The 18,831-nt window shown below is 48.0% G+C and overlaps 1 protein-coding gene across 1 annotated transcript in view; it reads left to right on the plus strand.

Moving 5' to 3' along the window:
• Window positions 1-3,592: 3,592 nt before the first annotated feature.
• The window catches only part of TMEM260 (transmembrane protein 260), a gene marked incomplete at its 5' end in the record, with an annotated part of 31,220 nt that continues 15,981 nt past the window's right edge, over window positions 3,593-18,831 (plus strand). Inside the window, 3 exons of the mRNA XM_082760499.1 lie at window positions 3,593-3,719; window positions 7,414-7,445; window positions 8,196-8,347. Coding sequence (XP_082616625.1) covers window positions 3,593-3,719; window positions 7,414-7,445; window positions 8,196-8,347 — 311 coding nt within the window. The remainder of the gene's footprint in view (window positions 3,720-7,413; window positions 7,446-8,195; window positions 8,348-18,831) is intronic.

Genomic DNA, 18,831 nt, shown 5'->3' on the forward strand with positions numbered 1-18,831 from the left:
ACAGGCACGGTGACAGCCCCGTGACGGGGCTCAGGGGCTGCTTGCTGGAGCACACGTGCTGCTTCGTCCCGCCGGGACGTGGCTGCACCACGTCCAGCCGTCCCAGCCCTGCCGTGATTAAATATGGGCACAAGCCTGATCTTCCCAACCCCCTGAAAGCAAGAAGTCATAAAATGCAGCTTATTCGAGCCACTCAAGAACAAATAAAAGTATCATAATCTGCCCCTTCGTGCTTTGCAGGCAGTATATCGGCAGTGGAAACACTGCCAAACTTCTTGTTTAAATACTTACTGGTATGGCTAATGTTCCCCGTGAGGACGAGCTTTTCTTCCAGAAGGACACTGTTTACGATTAAGACAAGGGCTGGCTACTTTGCCATTAAAATTCTGTGCCAGTCCGGCGCTGACAATATTGAGGCTTTGCTAAATGTGTATACACGCAAGTTCATTAAATGGATGCTGACTGTTGTTACACAAGTACAGCAGTTGAGTGCTTTCTGTATTAACCTTATCACCTGATGGGCAAAAGAAAAGGTTTAACTAAAGCTTAGGACTAATTGAACAGTATTTCAGTATTTTCTTATGTAAAACTGGTTCTGGTCTATTGTTTTTATTTATTTGCAATAACTGTGCTCATTCAAGTTTGTAATGACACTGCCATGGGTGAAGAGAATTTGCTTTAAGTATTATTCTCCCTTTTCCTATCTCCTGCTTCCTCTAAACTGCGTCTCTCAGGGGGAAATCTGCAACAGAGCCCAATACAAAGACAACTCTCTAAGTACACAGCCACTTGCGGAGATAGGTTCTCCAGCTCTGTTGTTAAATTACTTTAGAAGTTCCTGTTTATTTTCTCTGCCTGCCTTGGGTATTTCCTGTCAGGCTGAGCGGAGCACAAACCAGGAGGAGATAGCAGAGACTAAGCCTCCCCCTGAAAGGCAGCAGGCGTCTCACCAGCTACACCCAGCTCTCCAAACCACCAGCACTTTCTTTGCTTACTTACCACTAGAGTATGCTCTCGTGCTGCAAGTTCCAGGTGATGGCTGGTTTATTTATTTATTTATTTTTTCCAATAAATCAAAAAGCTTTCAAAAATTCAAGAGCTTTTCGCTTCCCCTAGCGCTTTTCCCCCCAGGAATACTTTTTTTTTCTTTTATAATTTATTATTATTATTGTTATTATTGTTGTTGTTAATGTTAATATTATGTTTATTATTTTATTAATAATATATCGTTATTATATATTATTGTATTTATTATTGTTATTAATGCCTTTGAGCCTACCCTCAAGGCTTTGAGGAAACCCAGAGAGTTGTTGTGGATTGCTGTGGTGGGGTGGCTCTGACTTGGGTTTGGGCAACTCTCAACTTTTAGAGCATGAATGAAAATGGTTTAAAATACCTGCCTGGCTCATGCTACCCCTAAGAAAAAAACAGAAAGAAAAAAAAAAAAAAGAGGGTTTGCATGTCCTTCATGCCTTGGACAGCCCTCTGGGTTACACCTGGAGAAGACGAAGAAGTCAAATCTCACGAATTGATAGATTTCTGCTTACAGAAGAAAAATGTAAATGCACTCTTCAAAGTGTTGGTGCCAACACGAAGTGTGTCTGTAATCCTGCCCTTTGAAACGGCGGTAGTTAGTTATTCAATAAGATAAAGGCTGTTGTGAGCCTGCCCTACCATATTAGAGCAAAGTACTTTGTCACTGGCACCCTAAAAGTTCCAGTTTCTGCATGACAAAGATATAAAACAACTTGTAGGACAATTAAAGAATAGTTTGTCCTCACCATATTATTACCAGACATTGTTCCACGTTTCAATATTCACGTTTAAATTGCTACCTCCCCCCCTCAATATAATTGCAATCAGTCACGGTTAACATTGTCTTTGGACGCCTTTTCCAAGTCAAATACAAAGAAGGAAAAACGCCGCAAAGAAAAAAGCCGCGCTCTGGATAAAGAGCCTCGCCACCAGCCTGCAGACTGCGCACTTTGCTGCTAAAATTACATTTTAGCAGCCCCAACGGGTGCGGGAACAATGACCCCTCTCATTACCACAGTGACAATGGCTGGCTGAGGATCGCAACGTATCTTTTTCTTCTCCCCGATGAACCTCAGCCAAGGAGGCGAGGAACCTGCCAACGAGCCCAGTGCTTTGAGGCTCGCTCGGTGCCGAGCAGCTTCCCTCACAGCCCCATTTGTGCCCCAAATACCCCAAACCACCGGCTCCTCCAGGCAGCCCCGTTAGCTTCTGAGCGGTTTCTTTTGCCGTCTCTGTACGTGCCAGCCGCGGGGTGTAAAGGGGCCTTCTCTAAATTCCCCTAATACCTTTCTTGGTTTCAGTTCATGCCTTTTTTTCTTGTGTGTGCGTGTGCTGGTTATGTTTCAAAAGGGCCCTCCAGCACCAGCTTTTCCATTCCTCGAAATCTGATGTGCTGTTTTTTCAGTCGTGTCGACCTTTAATCCTGCCTTTTTTTTTTTTTTTTCAATAAATGCAAACCTCATTTTCTAACGTCCCCACTTAGATCTAATCCATAAGGCCGTTTATTATCCTCGTTACCCTCTTCTATACCTTTTTCATTTGTATTCAAAAGCCTCTCTTTAATCTGTCTCAATTCTCCAGGTATGGCCTCGCTGCTCTTTTGTACAATCCCATAATGATTTCTATGGATGCGTTTTAGCCTTCCATCGATAGGTCTCAGGAAGCTATTTACCTTCTTTAACTACTCCCACGGCGCGAGAGCAGTTTTAATTCCTTTTTTTTTTTTTTTTTTTTTTTTTTTAACATCCCACACAGTCCCCTTCAATCCTTTCCATCACCAGCACCTTGCGTAACCCCACTAGGGGCGTAAAGCTTTATTTATTTGTTTATTTGTTTATTTATTTATGTATTTATGTATTTGTTTGTTTATTTGTTTATTATTTACACAATACACATCTGTACTTCGAGCACTACATGTGGAAGGATGATTTAGGATTTACATGTTGTGGGGAGCCGTCGGGCATTGCGTGTGCCACTTTTCGCAGAGCCTGGCTGCTTTCACTCTGGATTTACATCAGTTGCAAGAGGAAGCCCTCACTGGGCTGCATGTGAGGAATTAATATTTAAAATTTAGTGCGTGGAGGGGCTGTTGGGGCAGGGCAGCGCCGGCTCCGCCTCAGGACAACCTCGAGCCCTGTGGCTGCCGTCGCCTGAGGCGATGGCGGCGCGGGGGCACGGCGCCTGAGGCGGCCCCGCCCTTCCCGCCCACAGGTGCTCCCCCCCCCGCGCCGCTCCGCCGTGGTTTCACCCCGCACCCCCCCAAAGCCGCGCGGTGGTCGCGCCCCGCCGCACGGCTCTCCCCGCCTTCCCGACCGTACCAAGCCTCCCCAGAGGGGGAAAAAGAGTGACAGAGCAAAGCCTACAGGAGCCCTCCAAGACTCTAACTGCCGCTTATTTCCCACCGCCTCTCTGTTAAAGACGTCTTTTGGAGGGCAGGCGGAGGGAGCGAGGAGGAGGAGAAGGCGAAGTGGCGACTCACCCCCCCCACGAGGGGTGCGGAGTGGTGCGGCCCGCCCGGCGCGGCCGAAGCCGGAAGTGGCGGGCGCGGGGGCGCCGCATGGGCGCGGGTGGTGGGGCCGGGTGTGGGGTCGGGGCCGCCGCTGCCGCCGCCGGGGCCCTGGGCGCTGCTGTGGCGGCCGTGTATGGGGCCACGCTGCCGGCAGGGCTGCCCGGAGGGGACGCGGGTAACGTACCCAGCGCCGCCTGCCCGCCCGGGGGGGATTTTGGGGTCGTTTCGGGTCGTTTTGTGTCGTTTTGGGGTCGGGGCGGCCCCGTGGGGAGGTGGGACTGAGGGTTTGGGGTCGGTCAGCGTGAGGGGAGGGAGGGCAGTGCTGTCAGCCCATAGGGGTGGTCGTCGTATAGGGGCTGGTGCCTTGCTGTCGCCCTGTAAGGGGGGGTCACCCTCTTATAGGGTCTGGTGCATTGCTGCCACCCCGTAAGGGTGGTCACCCTATAGGGGCTGGTGCCTTGCTGTCAGCCCGTAGAGATGCTCACCCCATTATAGGGTCTGGTGCACTGCTGTCATTGCATAGGGGTACTCACCCTATAGGGTCTGGTTCATTGCTGTCACCCCATAGGGATTCTCACTCCATTATAGGGTCTGGTTTGTTGCTGTCACCCCATAAGGGTGGTCACCCTATAGGGTCTGGTGCATTGCTGCCACTCCATAGGGATGCTCGCCCTGTTATGGGGTCTGGTGCATTGCATTTGCCCTGTAAGGGTGATCACCCTGTTTTAGGGTCTGGTTCATTGCTGTCACCCCATATTGATGGTCATCCTGTTACAGGGTCTGGTACATTGCTGTCATCCCATAGGGATGTTCACCCCATTATAGGGTCTGGTGCCTTGCTGTCATTCCATAAGGGTGGTCATCCTATAGGGCCTGGTTCATTCCTGTCACCCCATAACGGTGGTCACCCTCTTATAGGGTCTGGTGCTTTACAGTCACCCTATAGGGTTGCTAGTCAGACATGGTCTGGTGCCTTGCTGTCACCCCATAAAGGTGGTCACCCTATAGGGTCTGGTGCATTGCTGCCACTCCATAGGGATGCTCTCCTTGTTATGGGGTCTGGTACGTTGCTGTCATCCCATAGGGGTGATCACCCTGTTATAGGGTCTGGTGTATTGCTGTCACCCCATAGGGATGCTTGCACTATTATTGGGTTTGGTGCACTGCTGTCACCCCATTGACACTCACCATATGGGTTTGGTGCATTGCTGTCACCCCATTGAGATGCTCACCCTGTTATAGGGTCTGGTGCATTGGTTTTGCCCTGTAAGGGTGGTCACCCTCTTATAGGGTTTGGTGCTTTGCAGTCAACCTGTGGGGGTGCTCATCAGATAGGGTCTGGTACCCAGACCTATTGTCCCTCTTTCATATCATAAAGAGTTGAATGGGTCCCTTAAACCCCATCCCAGATCCCTTAAACCCCGTCTTGGATCTCTTAAACCCTCTCCCAGCTCTGTCCGTGTCTCATTTAGGATCCAAGCTGTTCATAAAATTCCTTATAAATAAATCAGCGGGATTTTAATGTTTTTTAAGGGCTGCCTTTGCTCCCTCTGGTCCCACCAGTTAGTACCTGACAATCAATACCTCACAGTTCCTACCCTTTTCCCTGTCTGGGTGCTCCCTGATGGGCAGCACGATCCCATTAAAGCACGTGGTGCCCCTGCCCGGAGCTGTCAGCCCTGTGCTGAGCCAGAAACCCAGGTTGAGTTTGGGTTTTTCCTCTGGGATGCCAAAAAACACCTCAAATGGGATGGAGCAGGGCGCAGCCTGTCCCAGTCCCTATTTTTTTGCGCTTTTTTCCAAGCCTGCTGCCTGAATTTCATCCATTCACTGGAGCTGGACAGAGGTGGGCTCATCCCAGCTTGGGCTTAATATGGCTTTTGGGGTTATTTCCCTCATTTCTCATGGTCTGAGCAGCCCCTGTGCAATACGAGGGGGACCCAGCCCTGGAGGAGCTCTGCCCGCGGGCATGGCTTTGGCGCTGGTGCCACCGAAATCACCGAAGCTTCTTGTGTGGGTAAAGAGGTGCTTCAGGATTTGCTGTGTCTGCTTTCAGGCAGGGAGCTCGTTATTTATTATTTTTTTTGAGCTATCTGTATGTTTTTAATTGTTTGCGGTAATCCTAAAATGTGAAAGGCAAAAGTTTCCATTGGCAGCTTCCTCCCGTTACTTTTACAATAAAGGAATGAGAGCGAGTTTTTGAGCTCGTTTGGGAACATCCACAAATGTTAAAACAGCTTAAAAAGGGATCAAATAAACTCAAGTTCAAAAAAAAAAAAAAAAGGGAAGGGGAAAAAAAAAAAAAAGCCTCTGATGTTTCAGACATCAGCTCCCAACCTCGCTGGGGATAAATCAGTTTTTGGGTGTTTTGGGGCCTGTTTGCAGAACGCCTGTACTGGGGGCTCGAGATGGACAGACAGAAACGTCAGCACGTGTCGGCTCCTGGGAAGCCGAATTTGGGGTTTTCTTCCTTAGCTCGGCCTTTTGGTGCGGGTTTGAGTAGGAAAAATTAGGGTGCCTTGGAAAGAGGGATGGGGCAGGGCATGTCCTGGAGTTGCTCTCGGGGATGGTACCCCCAAATGTCTCCAATTGGGGTCTGCCACCACAAGCCATGTCAGAGCCAGCTGAGCTCGGGGTGGCTTTCCCATTGTGTCTGCTTTTTGGGGGACTTTAGCAATGGGTTGAAACTTTTCCCTCAAATACAGGAGCTATAAAAGTAGCCAGCATTTGCAAGCCGGGTAAAATCCACCCTGGTGAGGTGTTCAAGCAGGAAGCCCTGGGGCTCCTTGCACGTTTGGGATGATAACTATGATTTTATAGGAGCAGCAGTTGGGGATTCACTGGTGTCTTCCTTTCAAAACTCATCATTTTTTGTAAGTCAAGACTGAAAATTAACGTAACATGCAGGAACTAAAATGCTGCTCATTCAGCAGCAAAACCACCAACTTCTTTTTGCAGCTCTACCATCCCGTGATGGGACGGAGCTGCCCCAAGCACCAGGGCACTTGTGGGATTAGGAGCAGCCAGATGAGGCTCCACGACGGCAGAAATGGGTCGTGCAATTTTAGGGCAGCAGCAGGTGAAGGGGGGACCTTTCCTCCTGGCGTTTCTGTTCTGCACCAGCCCTAATTATTTTATTTTTTTTGCCCGTTTTGCTGTGCCCATCCTTGAATGTGTTTGCGCCTGTCGAATATATTTAATAAAGCACCGCTGCAAAATGCTTCAGCGTGGAGCTCTCCGAAAACTCCAAGCATTCCCAGCTGCTGTCGAATGAAATAAAATGCAAAATCTGAGCGGTTTTGTGCAGCGGGGACCCTGACAGGTACAGAGCTGCTCACAGAGCGTCTGCTGCAGGGATTTCTGGAGCGCCAAGGAACAGCAGCAGCCCCATGTACACATTTGCAGGCACAGTGCTTCGTTTTGCCCCTTGTAAAAACACAAATCTGCATTTTTTTTTTTTTAATTATTTGAACGAGAAACAAGCCTGTTGTTAAGGAACAATGCTGGATGAGCGCTGCAAACGGCAGCGCTGGAGTTGTTGAATCAATTGGTTTTAAATCAAAACCACTCACACACACCCAGACGTCGGCGATTTGGGGATCTCGGGCCGTTCGTGCACCAGACCTACCTGTGCTTTCGCTTATCAGTTGGTAAAAAGTCTCGCGAAAACACACAAAAGATATTTTGCGCAGTGACATCAGAGGGAGAAAATATTCTTAGAAAATTTCATGCTGTTAAATCTCTGCAGATTTACAGTTTTATCCAGTCAAATTAATGCAAAACCCCAATGCAAGCATTTGGATTTTGAAAACTTTGGAGGAGTGTCATTTCCTAATAGTAATTATTGGTTTTACATTATTTTTTCACAGGGGAGCTGATCACAGCCGCATATGAGCTTGGAGTAAGTATTAGTTTTATTGTTTAATCAATGCTCTCATTAACAGTTTTAGGAATTAAGGAAGTTTAATTAAGCATGGAGTAAAGTAGATTAATTTATTTTCAAACCACAGTTTTTACTAACTTATAAGTACAGCACGCGACAATTTACTTCAAGTTTTAAATCCAATTAAACTAAATTATAAAGCAAAGGCTTTACTGTATATACAGTAGCTGGCTTATTATCAACCCAAATTTTGTATAAGCTGGGGAGAATAAAATAAATCGGGTTAACAATTTTAATAAGTTTTATTATTTAATAAACTTTATTATGGTGCATGATCCCTTTAGGCAAGACCTTAGGACTGTCAGCGTGGTGGTAATCCGATAGCAGTGTGGTCTTTCAACTTGCTAACCAATAAAATAGTTCCGAATCTGCCTTTTTTTTTTTTTTTTCTTTTCCCAAACAGCCTTTTGAATGACCCTAATATCCCGTGAACCCAAACAAGGAGCGGTTCGAGGCGCGGTAACGCGACGTGGCACCTCTTTCCGCTCAGCCGCTCGCTGTGGCGGAGCCAGCCAGGGAAGAAATATTTGCGGGGTGAAAATTGGCACGAAACCCCTTGATTGTTTTTCTTTTGGGGAGAAAAAAAAAAAAAAAACAGAACCCCGCTGTTGGTGGTGGGTCGATCGAGCTCGGTGGGGTGGCCGGTGCCGGGATGCCGCCGTCCCCGCGCCGTGCCGCGCTCAGCCCCGTGTCCCTCTGTGCCCGCAGGTCGCCCACCCTCCTGGCTACCCCCTGTTCACGCTGCTGGCCCGGCTGGCCCTGGGGCTGCTGCCCGGTGGGACCCCCGCATCCCGCATCAACCTCCTCGGCAGCGTGCTGGGAGCGGCGGCCGCCTCCCTGCTCTTTTACACGGCGCTCAGGTACGGTCCCCGGGGTGCCCCCGGGTGGTCCCCTCCGTCCGGGTGCTGCCCCCGCCGGAGCTGCTTCCTCCGCAGCAGTTTAATCTGGCTTTGACCTTCTTTCCATCACAAAAGCTTCCTCCTTTTTTCTTTTTTTTCTTTTTTTTTTTTTTTTTTAATAGTAATAGCGATAATAAAAAGTGCGCCCTTCCCTTTACAAAGACGTGACAGGTTGCTAGGGCTCGTTATCGCGCGGCGGCCGTCGGGCTAACTAAGCAGAACTAATGAAGTTTGTCGTTCTCCGAAGATGCAGATGGTCCGTTTGAATTAACAAGATGAGCTTCACCTACGGCTAAACCGGGAACTCCAGTTAATTGCAGCTCCTGGCCGAGGCAGGACCCTACGTGCAGCACCCCCGGACCCGGCCGTCTCCGCACCCCTGCCCCTGGGAGGCGCGCGCGGTCCTGGCCCGGGGTTTCGGTGACCCCCCGGGGGCTGCTTTGATGCTCGAGTCCTCGCCGCTCTTAACCTCCTCCTGACCCAGATCGGAGAGGATTATCGCAACCCGCACAAACAATTTCTGATGTTCTCTGACGTGGGGAGGAAGGGGGGGGACATAGGGCGCCTTTCCAGGCTGTTAGTGAAATCCGGAATTGTGTCGGGGGGCTGGGGATGCGGTCCTCAAGGACAAAGTGGGGTGTGCTGCTGGCTCGGGGAAAAGCCCTTTTCATCCTCCCAGCCAGCAGAGCCCCCTCAGGGAAGCCCCTCCAGGCAGTGGGTGCAGCTAGAAATAAAATCAGGACTCAAGGGGGGGCAGATCCTGTGCAGCCCGAGGGCCTCGAGCCCCCTTAAGCCCTTTGCGGGGTCTGTCCGTGTGCGTCTTCCCCAGCTAAAAGGGAGTTGCTCTTTGGGTCCCGTTGAGCACGCAGCAGCAGGTCTCGTGGACTGCTGCCTTGGAAGGGAACGATTTTACTTTTAGGGTCTGTGTGTAATTAAAGCAGCATCTTTTAATTCAACACCCCGTACTGCAAAGCGTATTTGGTGAGCTGGGCATCGTGGTGTGGTGCCGAGCCCAATATCAGAGCACAGTCTGGTTATATTCCAAACTCCTGCACGGAGCTGCTAAATCTCTTGAATATTTTGAATTACTGTGTGGTGATTTTTTTCTTTTTCAATTACAGTTGTTCCCACTATGACAGTCACTGTGCCCTGCTTTTTAGGTTCAAGTCGCACACGACAGTTCCCTACGTGCCCCTTTTGTGCTGGGCAAGGATGCGATCCTTGCGTTAGAGGAACGGGAACGCACTGGGGGAATGGCAAGCCAAGTTTGACACTTTTCTTTATGCTTCTAGAGGTTTTAATTTTATTTATTTTTTGGTTTTTAATTGGATTTGGAAGGTGTTCCTTCTGTCAAATATAAAACTTGCGTGGAAGACCAGCAATCCTGGGACTGGGAGGTGACAGAAGCTGTCAGGACTTGCAGAAAATTATTTATAGGTGTAAGGCAGAGACTGGCAATCAATTATTCAGCCTCGCACTGACTGATTTTTGAAATAAATTGTAAGGTGTTGCAGGTCACTTTTATCTACAAATTACAATGTTATGGTTCTCCTGTTAAACACCTTAAAATTGATTAATGTAAGACACTCATTTGGCAAAAAAAAAAGTTTCTTCTCTCTTGCCACTTGAAAAAAAAATCTTCCTGAAAGCCGTTTGCTGGCACTGCCTGCTTGGAAGCCTTAAATATCTGAAGGCAGCCCGTTTTGTTTTTAACCAGGATTGCACGAACCCACAAAGGCTCTAAACCAGGCTATCAAATCCTGCCGCATTTGGGTGTTTTAATTAAAATTTAGCTGCCGGGGTGACCCCTGAAAGCCCTTCAGTAGCAGAGGAAAAAAAAAAAAAAAAACGAGCGGCCGCTCCTTCTGCCGCGCGAGCGCTGGGGACGTTAATATGAAAATATGTAGATGTTAGGAGCACAAATAATTGATGAAGTACACATCCTTTGGGAGCAACACGGTTCAAGTGGCAAATCTCTCTCGTCAAACAATAGACACCCTTCAGAAGGGAGGAAGCCATCTCTATGGTAATGGGGCTCACAGTGCCCTATTGATTGAGTGGAAGAAGACATTATACAATGTCACTTGGGCTGTTACAATTTCATTTGTCGTCTGACCTGAACTTAACCTCTAAAACCTTTCTTTTCTGCCTGCAAACCCACCAGCCGGGCACGGGTGCTGTTTACCAGCGCGGCGGGGCGGGGAGGGGGATTTCTCCGCGTTTCCCAGCCTCTGCGTACAGTAAATCTCTTCCTTTTAGCCCATTTATTTTTTGTGCCCGGCGTTTAAGTGCCGTTTCCCGACTTTAGTCGCCGGTGGGTCAGGACAGTTTATTTTCCCTCTTAGTTATTGCAATTTAGGGCAAGGCTGCGCGTGCGGGATTAGGACCGAACGGCGCTCGGCGCGTTTATCCCTTAACCAGCTCTCTCCTCGCCCAGGTACTCGATGCTGGGATGCTCCGCGGGGTCAATAAGTAGCAGCCCTGGCTCCTGCTCCGTTCGTTTTTAAGCACAGCTCGTGCTTCTCAAAGCAAAGTTGCGTTGGACCTCAAAAAAAAAAAAAAGCCCCTTTTGTCAGTAATCCAGACTATCCCCGAACGAGCGCGTTGCTCCTTTTGAATTAGTTATCAAATATGGTTTTCCCCTCCGCGCGGTCTTAAGAAATCGCTTGTAATTATCGTAAAATGGCATTTACAAAGAGTTTGCTCAGGCTGCTTGTAACTGATGCAAATAATTCGTCTCCGCTTTGAAAGACGGGCGAGCGGCATTATGTTTGTAGGGCGCAGCGAGTGCGACTATATGATTGTTTCCTTAAACAAATATTTATTTGTTTTACTGTGGGAGGCAAAGCATAGCAAGTTTACAAAGTAAACCAATTATGTTCTTATAATATGATTGCCAAAGTGTAATTTTCTGCACAGATGATGCGTTCTTTGCATTCTCCATTGCGGAGAGAAATAGTTTGCTTTTCCCTGCTTTACGTGCAGTTTTTCCACCTTCCATAGCTTGGCTGGTTTGCTCCACGAAACCATACAAAGCTAAATTATTGCAGGTGCAGTGGTAGAGTAGGAGGTGGCATTTCCGAAGGACTTCTTGTAATTTTTTCCAGCTTTATTCTGAGTTGCATTTGGGATTTGAAAAGGAGAAAAATGCTGCGTGGAACGGAGCGCCTCGCTTCTCTTCTCTTGCTGTCCTGGGTATCGTGTTAAATTTGGGACCTTTATTGCGTTAAATTTGGGACCTTTATGGTACATATACAAAACAGAATATATCTAGCACATCACTGCCCCCCAAACCAGTCTGTAAGCAACAAGCTGGGGCTGTGGATGAGCCGTAGCCTGCTCTTCTCCCCCCCTAACACAGAGGAGCGGTGGGGATGTGTTTGGTGGAATGACGGCGGTGTTTTGGAAGCAGCACCTCGCCGTCCTGAGCCTCCTTGCTCTGGCATTGCCATTCCTGGAGCTCCCACGGGAAGGACTGGGTGTTTAGGAGGACGTGGCCCTTCCCAGAGGGAGCTCGTGGCTGAACGGAGGAAAAACCCCGCGTGGAAGTCGCCAGCTACCCCGCAGCCAGCGTTGTGCTCCCCTAAAACCGGCGCTGGAAAAAGTTTCCTGCTGCCTGTGGGGAACTCCTCGGCATCCTTGGGATCCGTCGGGGAGCTGCACGGGTTGTCACCGGTGGCTCAACTCGCTCTCTGGGCAGGCTTTGGGGGATTGCAGGGGTGTCGGTGCCGTTCCTCGGGCAGAGCGACCCCAGAGCATCCTCTGCAGGGACCCGGGCAGCTCGAAACGCCGCGGGAAGGGGATTACGGAGCAGGGCTGTGGGTGTTCATCGAGGGGGGAAAGCCTCGAGCACGCTCCGCTGCCCCCTTGGCTGTCGGCAAAGCGTGGGGAAATGGGAACTCAGGGCTTTGGGGAGCGAGGAATCTACTTAAGGGGCGTGTTTGGATTTTCCCGATTCCAGATTATTTTAGATTATTGCCATTGTAGCAAAACACAGTTTTGAAAGGAGCTCTGTGCGCGTAACAAGTAGTTACCAAGTTTTAGGAGGGAGAGAAGAATGGAAGGTACCGCGGCGTTAATTTGCTTTTAGACCAATATCTAGCGTGACCCCTGGCTAATTGATCGTATGTTTTTCTCCTCTCGTAGCCCTAAGAAAACGGCGTGGAGTTCAGCCTGTTCGAAGCCATTAGCAAATCTGTTCATTTGCATTTTGCTCTAAAGTACGCACATTCGGCTGAAATAACTGCTTCGTTTTGAAGGGGGGGGGGGGAGAAAAAGCAGGGCAAAAACTCTTTTTTTTTTTTTTTTTTTTTTAAAGACTGAAGAGTCTTTTCTGACAGCTAGTCAGAGTTAGAATTAGTTCAAGGAAATGTTAATAATGCACTGCCTGGCTTAATCCCTTTGATATCACCAGGTATCCTCCTGTTCATGGGTTAATTGCTTTAAAAGCGGAGGCAATATTCCGAGCGGTGGGCCGCTTCACCTTTTCACAGCTGTTACCATTGAGTGACAACTAAATCCCATGTGTAAGATGAGGAAGAGCTCAATCTCCAATTGGGAGAAAATTTATGTAAACCGCAATCCCTTCAGAATGTGCGGAAGTCACAGACTTTCTTGATTTACTCTGCTTTTCCCAGAAAGCTCTATTGTTCACTTCCCTAAGTCCCATCAACCCTTTGTAGCGGAATATCACAGCGGCAGCAGATAGCTTGAAATATATAAATGCTATCATAGCTCTGATTAATAGCGGCGCTTATGAGTCAAGTCTGATAACAGAGCAGCTCTCCACTCAATTTCAGATACCGCTAATGGAATCTGTCTCCTGCAATTGTAATGTGAGAAGGCCTAATTTGCCATGGAGCTTGGAGCTGTCACCAGCCGGGGATTGCGGGGTCAGATGGGAGCTGCCAGGTTTGTGCCCCGCAGCTTGTATCTCGCGCTTTGAATAGCGCAGCCCCCTGCCTGCCAGGGAGCTGATAGCCCGCCGGGGGGTTTATGCCACCCCGCACAATAGCGGAGGGCTGCATGGGCTGACTTGGTAATTGTGAAGCCAGCTCCAGTTTTTTTTTTTTTTCTATTTTTTTCTTTTTTTTTTTTTTTTAATTTTTTTTTTTGCCGCAGCTACCGCGGCTGCATAATTTCTAATAAGGGGTTTTAACAAATGTCAGATTAGGAAAAGTTTCTGCAATTACAAAAAAAACTTATAAAACATTTAAATTGCTAAAGCCGGTTCCTACTGAGAGGGTTTTTTTTTTTTTCTTTTTCTTTTTTTATTCTTTTTGGCTGCTGGAAGCAGGCACCGTTTATTATGAGCACCCGGGATCAAGCCTACCTATTTTCTAAGGATTTCTGAGTTTGTGAATCGAGCCTAACTCAACTACCCTTTCTGGTAAAAAAGACACGGGGAGAGAAGTTTCCTCCTGGATTTGGTGGCTGGAAGCACAGTTGTTTGCAGCTTGCCTTGCTAGGAAGTGCTGAGCACTCAGCGGGGCTTTTCCTAAATGCATTTATCTCGGTGTTACCCTACAGAGCCACAGTGCTGGTGTCCTTGCTACAAGCCCCAACTCCAAGAGGCTCTGTGCAATGGGGTGCCGGGAGGGACTGGGTCCCCATAGCCAAAATCCCCGCTGGATCAATGCTCTTTAGCCAATTCTGATCGTCCCCTTTTTTTAATTTGTGGCTTTCTTGCCTGTTTGGGTGTTAATATCTTCTGACGGCCACGAAGACTCAAGCGGGATGGGCGAGCCACGCTAAGCTCCTCACAGCCGCCTCCTCCTCCAGTGCTGGGGATGAAGGCTGCGGGCATGGTTTAAGTGCCCATGGAGCCCCCCAAGGTGCCCGAGGCAGCAGGAAAGCTGGGTCCCTGCTCCCTGCTGTCTCCCACTGGCTCTTCGGTGCTGGGAGCAGGAGGAACCAGCTTTGGGCAATGAGTGCTTGTGGCTAAGAGGCAGTGAACCCATAGGGAATGGGGCTTGGGGGGTAATTATCATCTCTTTGGTCCTCAACTTGTGTTTGGTCTTGGTTTTCTTTTTAAAAAGTAGTTCTATTTCAGCACCAATGCACAGACACACTCAGGAGAAGTCAGGTGAAAGGTCTTCGAAGTCCCTTCCTTCTTTAATCTGCATCAAAAAAGTATTTTTTTTTTAATAAACCAAACAAGTGAAACCACTTAAAAAAAATTTGAAATATTAAACCTGTAATGGTCTGGTCTATTATACCATGAAATAAACATATTCAAATGATATACCTTTGCTACAGCAGTGCAGAGGCAGAAGTTGCTGGTGATGCACCTGCAGCCTGTGCAAGTGCCACGGGAGCACCAACAGTCAGGGTCATCCGCTGCATGCACAGGGGGAAATGAATTGGGGAAAAAAAAAAAATTCATTGGAGCAGGTGTTTAAAAGCAGGAGAGTTGTTTCTTGAATCACTAAATTTTTTATTTTTTTTTTAAAAAAAGATTTTGCTACCTCTAAAGTTTTGGAGGAAAAAGAAGGAAGAAATAATCAGCTTATTTTACTAGGTACAGATAGGTGTTTCCAGTGTTTAATGCATTAGCTTCAAAGATACAACAAGCTTTGGTTAGCTGGCTTTTCTTCTGTATGAACCCAGTACACTGAAGATTGCATTTTACTAAAACATTTCAGTTAGGCTTCAGTTCTCATCCCTCTATAGCTTTATCCAAATCATTTAATAACTTCATGCAAATTATGAAATACAAAATGTCAGCTTTTATTTTCTAAATTAAAAAATAAAAATGCCGATCAAGTTGATCAGGTTGGTTAAATGCAGATGGATGTAACCCATGCTCTTGGCTAACAAAAAGTTTTATCAAAATTAGTACAGAGGCTAAATTTCGGATTGCATGTTGACATGTTTTAGTGTTTAGACACAAATCGGAAGCAAAAAACAATATTTAAATACCTTATTTGATTTTTCCTTGTTGATTTAACTCTTAACAACAAGCTGCAGCCTAAATACTGCCAACTACAGCAAGTTTGTGCTGCCCGTGCCCTTGGAGTTGAGGCCTGGGCACACGTTCTTTCACTCTGGTGCCTGAACAGGAAAACAAAATAATTTTTCTCGTCTTTTCCTTTTATGTTTAGGGATGTCATGGGAAAATACTTCCCACAAAGGGCTGTGTGACCTCTTCTTGGCTGACTGTTCTTGTCCCTTGTGAGTGCATTATAAGATGATGGGAGTTTCTGCCCATGTTCACAGGTTTATAGTTAGTTGACTGATAGGAAGGGACCTTCCTCCTGCTTGTATAATTTTATTTTATTATATTTTTTTGTTTTTTTTGAAGTGCTTCATGTGCTTCGTGCATGCCTTGCCCCAAACTGATCAGAAATGCAAGTCCCTTGGCTTCTCCTCCAAGTAAGATGAAGGAGGCCAGAAGGCAGGTTGTGTTCAAACTCTATACTTCACTGCTTATCAAAGCGGGCCTGACGACGTTAGCTGTAACATCCTTAGGAGAAATGATGGAGGCTTTCCCCCTGTTGCGTTGGCTGCAGACCTTTTCTTTCACGAGCCAGTTTCCGTGTGTGGAGGCTGTTCTGAAGGCAGGGTGGTGCTGCCTCAGTGCTTTCCTCTCGGGGACCCAGCCTTCCTCTGCCTAGCCCAAGTGCAGCCTCCTTCCAGCTGGATAGAGCCTTAGAATGGGGTTGTGCCCATGTTTTTCTCTTGTTCCTTGTTCCACAACCTACTCTCTTAACCAGTAAAATGTGCCTGTCTCCAAAGGAGTCATTAGGGATATGGTTTAGTGGGGACTGCTAGCGTTAGGTCAGAGGTTGGACTCGATGATCTTGAGGTCTCTTCCAACCTAGAAATTCTGTGATTCTGTGATTCTGTGATTGCCTGCTGGCTCCCTGATGTCCTTGATCCCTCTGTTTTTACCAACACTTTGTCACCAACAGCTTCTTCCGTGGCAGATTGCAGGGAAGCCTCCTGCTTTGCAAACACTTTCATCCTCTCAGTTTCATGCTTCTCGACTTATGGTCCAGTCCCTGCCCCTTTTCTTTCAGTTCTTCCCTTCTCTATTTCATTCCCATCTTTGGGCCTCTTCCATTCCATTTCGTGTCTTTCTGCCTTACATGACTTAGCACCCACCAGTGTCTCCTCCACCCTGGAAATGTTCTTTGCTCTGCAGTGGGCCTCTGTTGTCTCTGCCTGAGCTGATTGTCACCTCTTTGGACAACTTTTTGAGGGGTCTCTTGGCTCTACAACAAGAGAGGGGCAGCACAGTGCCACACCGTGCTGGAGGAGCCCGAGGGGCTACCAGGAGGTGGTTGTAATGGTGTGGGGAGGTCCAATTTTGGTCACGTTAGCCCAGCCTCAAGGCAGACCTGACTTAATTCAGGCCCAGCATCGTGTATCAGAGTCATGTGGGATTCATTTCTGCCGGTGCTGCTGCGTACTGTGAGCTGCTGCTTTGAGTAGACCTGCGTGAGGTGTTATTTTCTGCTGGTCAGGCCTTCATCCTTGTCTGGGGTTACCTGGTCTTATCAATCCCATTTCTCTGAATCAGCAGAGTTGTAAGTGCATTATTGCCATCTGGAAAAAACTTTGGTTCTCCAGACTGTGTTTGCCAAACTGCATTTCCCAGCTGCTGTTGTGATGATCTCAAAGAATTCAGCCTGTTCCTATTATTATTTTTTTTAAAGCACCTGCTATACTTGTAGGAGCTCAACAACACGCTTTCCCGAGGGTTTCCCAGGCAGTGCCAGCTCTTTTTAAGAAAAGACCTGTGGATGTGTCCAGTGCTGGATCCCGACCCTGTGCAGCTCGGCGGCTGGACGGGGAGCAGAGCTGCCCCCTGCCCACACAGCCGGGATAAGTCTTTAAGTTTGGGGTTGAGTAGCTTTTGCTTAATCCTCATTTCCTAAAACTTGAAGCGCAGGTTTGAGACTTTTTATCGAGAGGGCAGGCGCTCCTTAAGCTCATTTGAACTCTGGTAAGGCGCTCGAGTCTTTTCTGGGAAAGACAAGAAGACTTGGTAAACGATCAGGAGTTGTGCCTAGTAAGCTGCTTTTCATCCCAAGGAGTTTGGGGAAGTTGTTTTACCTTTTCTGCTTTATTTCGCTGCAAGAATTTCAGAGGGATTTACAAATTTTATTTCTTTCTGAGTAAAACTCAGTGCTGTTTAAAGGAGAAGGAAGACCTGTTGTGTTTCCCACCTCTCCTGGAGGTGATGGAGATGCTGAGCTGGCTTGGTAACAAAGCCAACGGAGCAGCATCAGTGCTCGTGAACACCTTCTCAATGAGGTTGTGCAACTTTGGGATACTGCTGGTAGAAAACCTGTAATAATTAACACCTTTAATCACTTGCGAGTTTGCTGAAGATTTTAAGCAATGCCAAAAACACTTCTATAGGGATTTCTGTATCACAGTACGTGGCTTTTATTTTGCTGAGTGCCTCGTGTAGTGAGCGACAGGTCTTCTCTTGGAGATTTTCGTGCTCAATGCCTAGACCTCTATTGACGAAGCTCAAGCACTGGAAGAGTCCACCATGGTGGTGAGGCATTAGGGAGCACCCGGGAGATGTGGTGGGGCATGGGGTTCATCAGTAGTCACTTTAATTTGCAATTGATTCTGCAGTTAATGGAGCAGCAGGGTGGCTTTCCCCAGGCCACTTGGGGTGTCCGATGTCAGGAGGAAGAATGGAGATCTGGTCATCCCACGCCATTATTTCCGTCCAGTCCTTCCCATCAACAATGCCTCCCATTTTTAATGGGTTAAAATGTCCAATTCTAGCTGCACAGGTCCTCCTGTGACATCTACAGAAATGTGCTGGCTTTTCAGTGTACTGAGAGAGCTTAGGTTGTTTCAGGAAAGCGGGAAGAAAAGTGTAACCAAGGAGAGGAGCCCTTGCTCAAGAGTGCTGTGCCAGCACCTCCCTCATCTGTGTGAAGGGGCTGTAGGTGTTGTTGACTTGTTCTCCATTTATCTCAGTTGTGTCCCATGAGGAACCCCATAAACAAGTCCTGTGTGGGCACCCAAGTGACAGGTTGTGGTGCCCTTCATGGTGTTCTTCAGGGCGACATCCCACGGGGGAGATCTCCCAAACCACCATGCTTTGAAAAAAAAAACAACAAAAGCAGAGCCAGAGCTGCCCTTAACACATCCAGAAGGGCAGAGCTATTATGGCAGAGCAGGTGCAATGGGTTTCCTGGGCTAAATCCCACCTCGTGGGCTCCCTGCCGATTTGGGAAGGCGGCTGCATCTGGTGCCATAGTCCATCGAGCTGGGGACAGCCCTCATTTTCCCCTCTCCCTGGCTCTGGTGGGCATCTCTCCATCCCGGGGCTGGGGGCACTGCAATCCTCACCCACCCCTGAGACACTCAAACGTTCCCCCCGGGAAAGCTCTGCTAATGCTGTCCGTCGTGAATAGCTCTAATCCACTCTTTATGCAGGGGCTCGATGAATTTAAGGCTGCACCGCTGCTCGC

This window comes from Aythya marila (genome assembly GCF_965140915.1).
Source record: "Aythya marila genome assembly, chromosome: 5".
In the NCBI taxonomy this organism is placed as follows: domain Eukaryota; kingdom Metazoa; phylum Chordata; class Aves; order Anseriformes; family Anatidae; genus Aythya; species Aythya marila.